Below are 8,736 nucleotides of genomic sequence, written 5' to 3'. Positions count from 1 at the left end.
GGGGGGGGGGGGGGGGTTCAAATTGACCCCCAACCCCCTTCAAATCTTATTGTGACACAAATCTATATCACTTGATACGTTTTTCAAAGCCCTTTGCCTTTATAACAATAGTCTGACAAAAAATGGCAAATTAGCAAAAATACAAATATTTATTGCGAAATCTAGTTATTAAGTAAATAATGTGCAAAAAAATTGCGTAAATTTCAACGAATTTTACATTTTTGAAATGCCCTTGACCAAGCGAATTCAAATGTGCAAAAACATTTTAAATTTTTTTAACCCTATCTGTGAATTCAAGAAAAAATGAAAATGTGCAAATTCCATTTAAAGGCATTTGTCCAAAATCTATGCAAAATTTCTTTGCACAAATTGTGCAATCTGCTTGCCTTTGTAATAGGCTTTCCATAGAGCTGTAAAATGTTAAAATCCAATGACTGTAAGTAGGTCTAGATATAGATTTAGTCTGGTATAGGCATTTAGGCAGTATGCCTGAAGGACTCAGGCAGAAGATAGCCCATCTTGTATCCTTAATTGAGGGACATGTGTTAGTTAGAAAAGCCAGAAAAGTTGAGCTTCTATTCACAAATACTTTTGGGGTTATCGCAAATAAACGAAAGATGCATTCCTCTTTTCAAAATTGGGTGTCCAGTAGAATTTTTTTAACCTGAAGATATTGGAGTGGAATACTGTTCTCCTCCCCACGACCTCTAGCTTTTATTCTATCTAAAGCCTGAACAAGTTCAAAGATAAATTTCATATAACTTCCTTTAAAATGATTGGAGGAAAAAATCAACTGGCAAGGTTTTTTCACCTTTTTATACCTTTTACTGTTCAATAATTAAATTTCCACGTAAAAATCATTTATTTCCCAATTTTAGGGAATGAAAATATATTTGATAAGAGGATTGGGCAAAAAATAGGTTTGTTAAAGAGCATATATGCCACTGCTAAAAATGAAGATAAAGGCGTGAAGTTCGTGTAATTATTTAAGCAGTGGTGGTTTACAGTTTTGTCTATCAATTTTGTGCTTAGGCTTTTTTTTGGTAAACTAACAAAATGATTTTGGACCTTCTCTGGTTCTGTTCGAAGATAAACGACGAGGTCAACTTCGAGGTCGATGTCAGAGGAGTTCACGACATACTCGAACCACTGGGAGAGAACCTCGAACTCTGAGGCTTCAATGACCTCCGATCTGTAAAGGTTCTCCACAAAACAATATCTGAAAATAAAAGATAATAGATTATCTATATAATAAAGGTCTTGGCTCATATATATATTATATATACACACACATACAAATATATAAATATGTTTACAGATGGCCAAACGGCTGGTCCAAAAGCGCTGAATTTTTTCGAGGAAACCCATAAGGCTAGAAAACCTGGCTTTGCCTGGAGCAGTTCTCTTTAAAGTCAACCCACTCAATTTAGAATTGGTAAAACCAAGTTTAGAAGATTCTCGTGGTTTAAATGAGTTCCAAATCAAAATTTGAGGTATATCGGTAAATGGGTTCATGGATTATCATCAGGGACATAAAAACAAACAAGAACTCTACTTTATATATTTAGACGAGGGCCTTAGCGACTGGACTCGATATCCCATACGAAAACTTTGTAATGAAGGGTTGAAAGCCTTCAAACGGGGGTAATAGTAAATTTTTTTTTGGGGGGGGGATTTCCTACCTGGCCGAGAATATAGATCTTTCCATAAGTTTGATGGATTTACTGGTTTTCTTATTATGCAGTTCTAGCATTGTCAGCTGGACATTGGACTGGAAAGGCATAGCATACCTCTTAGGGTCCTAGCAACAATAGTAAATGTTTTAGAACAATTAAACATATCAGATTATTTCTATCCTTTGAAAAATCTCCCAACATTCTAAAAGATTTTCTAAATCTTTGGTGTCTAAATATTGAATTGAGAGCAGAAATTTTGAACTTCCATTTCTCATTCATGTATTATTTTGAAATTTTATAAATAATTGTTTAAAATAATATTTAAAGCAGTGCTAAGGATCCATTTAATTTTGATCCGGATCCTGAATCGGCACTGGAAAAAAAAGATCCAGGTTATTTTTTAATAAACTTACTGAATTTTTTTAACAAAGCAAAATTTTCAAATTTGTCTTATTTTTATGCTAAACTTTATGAAGCATTCAGAAATTTTTATAATTTCTCTTTTTTCAATAGTTCAAAATTGGGTTTTGAGATTTAACATTTTTTTTTGCAGTTTTTGGTTGATATTTTGACCCTTGGATCCGGATCCGTGGATCTGCATATTTTTGCAGATCCGGATCCAAGAAGCCAAGATCTTGCGGATTCAACGGATCCGGATCCTAAGCACTGATTTTAAGGATAGACAACTAACTCTTATCGAACTCTTATCAAATGCAGCGTAAATCCCCCCCCCCTGCCTCCATATTCGATGTAAACCCTTCCTATGAAAACCTTTAGGCTAATCTGCAGAAGACCAGAAAATATCTAAAAGGTTCAAAGGAATTCATTATTCAGTAATTAACAAATAAACTAAATTAAATATGTCTCGCTTTACTTCTAGATACTTCTAGATTAGGAAAATATAAAGTGTTAAACCATATTTAGCCTGACGCCTGGTTTACTCACTGGCTGCCGGGGGGGTTACTCCTTGCTTTATTCGTTACATTTTCCATTTAGGTAATTATTTTTTTATTTATACCTGGTACATCAATTGAAGGAGATTGTGGCCGTTTACATTTCTCCATTTATCAACAGGTTCTTTCAGTACACATACACCATCAAACTATACAGGCTTATTCAGTACACATAAATCATCAAACTATACAGGTTTATTCAGTACAAATGCACCATCTAACAATACAGGTACATTCTGTACACATACACCATCAAACTATACAGGTACATTCAGTACAAATACACCATAAAACTACACAGGTTTATTCAGTTCGCATAAGCCATCAAACTATACAGGTTTATTCAGTACACATGCACCATCTAACAATACATGTATATTCAGCACACATAAACCATCAATTTATACAGGTCTATTCAGTTTACTTTCACTATCAATACAAGTGATTCAGTATACATCCACCATCTAACTATACAGGTATATTCCGTACTTATACACCATCAAACTATACAGTTTAATTCAGTTTACATTCATCATCCATATATAGATGTGTTCAGTACACATACACCATCTATTTATACAGGTATATTCCGTAGACGTACACTGTCATGACTATATACAGGTTTATTCAGTTCACATACACCATCTACTATACAGGTATATCCAGTACAAATACACAATCAAACTATACAGGTAGGGTTCGTACTACAATCAAACTGTACAGGTAGGGTTCGTACTAGTATACGATTTGTGGGCTCCCCCCCCCCTCTTATCAATTTTGTATATGACCATTAATTTTAAGTTATTTTGTATTATTTTAGGGTCAGGTTAGGTTAACAATTTATGGGCCAAGCGCCGCGGCTAGCTCTATCAATTTTGTATATGACCATTAATTTTAAGTTATTTTGTATTATTTAAGGTTAGGTTAAGACGATTTCTGGGATCAAAATTAATACAATGATATCCGATATGAAGGGGTAAGGGTAGGTTACAAGACAATGTCTGGACAGATAGTAGATGTTAGTTCCACATTTATTGAAAATATATTTCGGTCTGGGTTGACCCTCGTTAGTTCTAACGATATAATAACCATCAAAATCGATAAAAAAAGATTTTTAAAAAATTGTTAAAAACCACAAGAAAATAAACAAACAATAAAGATTATTTTTAAAAAATTGGGCTGTCAAATGAATATAAGGGAAACGAACTCAGATTATGAGATGGAAAAAGATAACTTGCAAATATTCACCTTTAAAAAAAATGTTTAAAGACAATTGATGTTCCTTGAGATTGTTACCGTAATCTGTTGTCTGTTAGTGTTCACTCACTGTTCAGTTTTAACTCCGCGGTTAAATTTCGTAAAATCAGCTGTTTTTATTCTAGATAAGAATCCCCCCTCGCCCTTCAAACTCTCACCCCCCCCCCCCCCCCTCTCCCGCTCCCAAACTCCATTCTCCACCAATCATGGTCAATTTCTTAGACGCTCTACCTTAGGTAGAACCATAGTCACACTATGGTTACGACTTACGCTTTGCCAGAGCAGTGTAGATAGATAGATACGACCTATAGTTGTACCTAATGTTAAATGAATAAGAAATTGGCCATAACAAAATGATACCGTTCGCTCGAGATGAGATAAAATAATTTATACAGAGTGTCCCACAAAACATGACAATTGGTTTGGTGAATAGTTTTTTCTTCCATCCATAATGTGCTAAATTGTTTGAAAGCAATGAGAAAAATAGAGAATGTAACATGGCAGGAATTCCCTGAGAAATTCTTAGGACTTGGTCACCATGTTTACGGATTTTTCGGGGGAATTTCATCCCATGAAAATTCTGAGAATTTCTCCTGATTACTTCTCCGGAAATTCCTGAGAAATTCTCAGTACTTGGTCACCAAGTTTAAGGATTTTTATTTTCAAGAAATTCCTGGGAATTTCCTCCGGAATTTCACCCAAAGTTATTCCTGAGAAATTCTCCTAAACGCTTCTCCAGAAATTCCTGAGATATTCTTAGGACTTGATCACCATGTATACGGATTTTAAAGGGATTTTATTAAGAGAATTAGTTTTGAGAAATTCCTGGGAATTTCTCGGGAATTTCACCCCAAGAAATACATTTTGGAAACCAATATATAGTTTTTTTTTTAAGGAATCTGTGGGGTTCAACAGGGTTTTGGGGGGTTCGACCTGCAGCCAAGGGTCTGCTATACTACCTGGGTTCAGACAGGATAGTGCGGGGCTCATGGATCTTTCCAAGTAACAATTTTGCAGAAAATCCGCGGAAATTCCCAGGAATCTTTCATGGGAATCTGTGGAAATTCTCAGGAATCTTTCACAGGAAAATCCGGGGAAAATGTTGACAGCTATTCCGAGGAATTTCTCGTAACCCATTCCGAGGAACCAGGTCTGTGGAATTTCTTGTAACCCATTCCGAGGAAATTCTCATAACTCTATCCAAGGAATTTCTTGTAACCAATTCCAGGGAATTTCTTGTTACCAATTCTGCAGAAAAACTGGAAAAAATGTCGGCAAAATTTGTGAAAATTCTTGGGAATTTCCAGGGAATTATTCCCAAGATTTTCTCAAGAGTTCTTCAGGAATATCTTGAAGCATTCTCAGCTTATTTCTGAGTAAATTCACTAACCAGGACTGAGGCCTAATAGTAGTAAATAACATAACAACTTTATTGCCCCTCCAACTTTTTAGAAGTATAACCATCTTCTTAAGTCAGAATGTTATAGTAGTCTTTGATCTTACTGAATTGTCAAAAAAAAAAAATGAAAAATAAATTTCAAAATATTTTTTTAAAAGATGGTTCTAAAGTAAATTATCATTTTTTATCAATAAGGATGCAAAGAAAAAAAGATTTAGTTTGGCAGTGCAAAATAGAAGAGAACATAGAAGACACCTAATGGAGAAAAACAGAACTTGAAAATTCTGTGATGAAGTCATGAGAATTTCTTTGGAATTTCCAGAGAAATATTCCTGAGAAATTTTTAAGAATTTCTTGAGAAAAATTCCAGAGAAATTCTCAGGAACTTCTCAAAACTACTTCTCTTATTTAATTCCTCTAAAAATCCGTAACCTTGGTGATTTATAAGTCCTAAGAATTTCTCAGGAATTTCCGGAGAAGCATTCAGGAGAATTTCTCATGAAATTCTTGGGGTTAAATTCTCGAGAAATTCCCAGGAATTTCTTGAAACAAATTCTTTTTATAATTCACCTTAAAATCCATAAACATGGTAACCAAGGCGCTACGACATTCTGCTCTATTTCCATTTGCTCTATGGCCATTTGCTCTAGTTCCATTTGCTCTATTAACCATTTGCTCTATAGCTCATAGATCACGACGATTGCTCTATATTTAATCTGCTCTATACGTCAATTGATCTATGACATAACATGTCATTTGCTCTATACACATTTTTATGACTGTGATGGTCCAATTGCTCTACTCAACATTTGCTCTATGAGTAAATCACGTCATTTGCTCTATAAACATATTTTACAAACATCTAATCATATTAAAACTATATTTTTACAATTTTACATTTTACAGTTCTTCCTACAGTTTCATTATTCCACCAACTTCCTGGAGATAGTTTTGTTTCTCTGGTATTTGTGCATATTGTGAGACCAAGCAATATAGTTTTCACCACATATTAGGTTTTTATACCCCTCTTATTATTGAGCAGTCTCTCTGTCATAATGAACTTTGAAGAACTGATTAAAACTGCAATTTGCGAATTTTCCAAAAAAAATCCCGCATTTCATAGTCAAGTTACACTCAGGAATTCCAATAAAAGCTATTTTGTAGTGTATTTTTAGTTTATAGAGCAAATGACGTGTTTAGTCATAGAGCAAATGAGGTATAGAGCAGATTGAATATAGAGCAAATGACGTATAGAGCAAATGACGTATAGAGCAAATGACTTGATAGATCAAATGGAACTAGAGCAAATGGAAATAGAGCAGATGTCGTAGCGCCGGTAACCAAGCTCTAAGAATTTCTCAGGAATTTCCAGAGAATTAATCAGGAGAAATTCTCAGCATTTTCTTGAGGTGAAATTTCGGAAAAATTCCCAGGAATTTCTTGAAACTAGTTCTCTTAATAAATTCCCCTAAAAATCCGTAAACATGGTGACCAAGTCCCAAGAATTTCTCAGGAATTTCTCAAACTAAGTCTCAAAACTGTGATCCCACAAAAATCTCTGATCTTGGGGACTAATTCTGGGGAATTTCTCGAGATTTTCCAAGGAATCAGTTACAGGAAATTATTCTTGAGAAATTCCTTGGAAATTCTCCAAAGAAAGTCAGCCCACGGTAGGAGATTCTGGGGAAATTCCTCACTTTTGTTACTTGGGTATAATTGATTTATGATTTATAAATATACTTTAAAATATACTGTGTAATTAAAATATACAATTATTAAAAAATGTTTAGAAACTAAACATTTGAGTTTAAATCTTTTATATTAAACTATTCTTATTACAAAGTAAAAGTAATATTTCAAGTCTGAATAGTGTTCAAGCGTGTTAATGTGTTCATAACTGTAAGATTGCTCCTTCCTTTATACATATAAAAGATGGATATTCCAAAAAGGGGTTGTTGAGAAATACAATACAAAATTCAATGTGAAACTTTTCTATACTCATACTTGTTAAATTCTGAAAAATGTATGCCAGTTAAAATATTTCATTTTACTACAATAAACTTTTAGTTTCTAAAAGATGAGCAGAGACATCAAGTGTTGTGATTTTGTAACTCTATTAAAACATGAAGTTCTTCCCGTGATATCTCAAATATTTTGCTCGTGATATTCACAAGAATTAAAATCTAGATATTCTGGCATTACATTACTCATGATTAACACGTTGGCAGGGTTGTTAATCGTTTTTGAAAACGATCGTTAAACGATAGTTTTTTGTTTCGTTTTCAAAAACGATCTTTTCGTTTTCGGAAAAAAACGATCGTTTTTAAAAACGACCCACTCGTTTTGAACTTTTAGAAAACGAATAGCAATCGTTTTTGTAAACGATCGTTTTTATTAAAACGATTTGCGACCGTTTTTTATACGATTGTTTTTAAAAAAAACGATAGTTTTTGAAAAAACGATCGTTTTTGAAAAAAACTTTTATTGACAATTATGTTAACGATCGTTAACGAAGGGTCGTCGTTAACGCTCATTAACGAAAGGTCGTCGTTAAAGATCGTTAACGAAGGGTTGTCGTTAACGATCGTTCACGAAACGTTGAACTTTATCAAAACAGTCGTTTTTGGAAAAAAAATTACATGCAACTTTATTGAATGTCGTCTTACATGAAGTTTAACAGTTGTGGGGGAGTTAAACTCCTTGATGTTTTCTTAAAAACTACTCAATGATAAGTACAGATGCTTTCAGGTCGGTTTCCTCTCTTCGTTAACGATCGTTAATGAAGGGGTCGTCGTTAACGATCGTTTACGAAGGGTTGTCGTTAACGATCGTTAACGAATTGGAGCTAATAAGCTAAATCTCAGCTACTCCTGGAGCTAATTAGCTAAAACTCAGCTACTCCTGGAGCTAATAAGCTAAACCTCAGATACTTCTGGAGCTATCAAACAACTCAGCTACCATCTTAACCTACTTGTAGATATTCTGGACGCCAGTTCTCTACAGGTTGAATCTATGCCCGCCTAACCTTCACTACAACAGATCTCTTTAAATGGCCACTGGCCAGCCTTACACAAGGTTGATCATGACGTGGGGAGGGGGCAGATCAGAAATTCACAAACAATTAGTTGTGAATAATATCATCACCAGAACTCCTTCTACTCCTTTTCCGTAAACACTTACAAGGAGCTAATTATCAGTCTCGACACTCTCTGTACTCAAGACTTGGGGGGGGACTTCTGTAGAGGATATGAAATCCCCGAAAGAGGATTATGAAAACCGCAAATCAGTTGTGTCGGACCCTTGAACCGGAGAAGACCTTCTCAACTTCCTCTCCTTTTATACACTCTTTATTTAATATGTATTTATATCTAGAAGCAATAATGTACTTCTAAACTATCTCAAATATATTACACGTGATAATTACGAGAATTAAAATCTAAACATTCTGGCA

General features: G+C 34.4%; 1 protein-coding gene across 1 annotated transcript in view; it reads right to left on the bottom strand.

Moving 5' to 3' along the window:
* The window catches only part of LOC111704998 (deoxynucleoside kinase), a 9,469-nt gene extending 5,337 nt beyond the window's left edge, over window positions 1-4,132 (bottom strand). The window contains exons 1-5 of the mRNA XM_023477414.1: window positions 4,118-4,132; window positions 2,695-2,778; window positions 1,683-1,801; window positions 1,069-1,219; window positions 665-730 (exon numbers count right to left, since the gene is read on the bottom strand). Coding sequence (XP_023333182.1) covers window positions 665-730; window positions 1,069-1,219; window positions 1,683-1,801; window positions 2,695-2,778; window positions 4,118-4,132 — 435 coding nt within the window. The remainder of the gene's footprint in view (window positions 1-664; window positions 731-1,068; window positions 1,220-1,682; window positions 1,802-2,694; window positions 2,779-4,117) is intronic.
* Between the last annotated feature and the right edge of the window lie 4,604 nt (window positions 4,133-8,736).

Source organism: Eurytemora carolleeae, unplaced genomic scaffold (assembly GCF_000591075.1).
Source record: "Eurytemora carolleeae unplaced genomic scaffold, Eaff_2.0 scaffold637, whole genome shotgun sequence".
In the NCBI taxonomy this organism is placed as follows: Eukaryota; Metazoa; Arthropoda; class Copepoda; order Calanoida; family Temoridae; genus Eurytemora; species Eurytemora carolleeae.
Note: the sequence above shows the minus strand (reverse complement) of the source record. Positions and strands in the feature narration are given on the sequence as shown.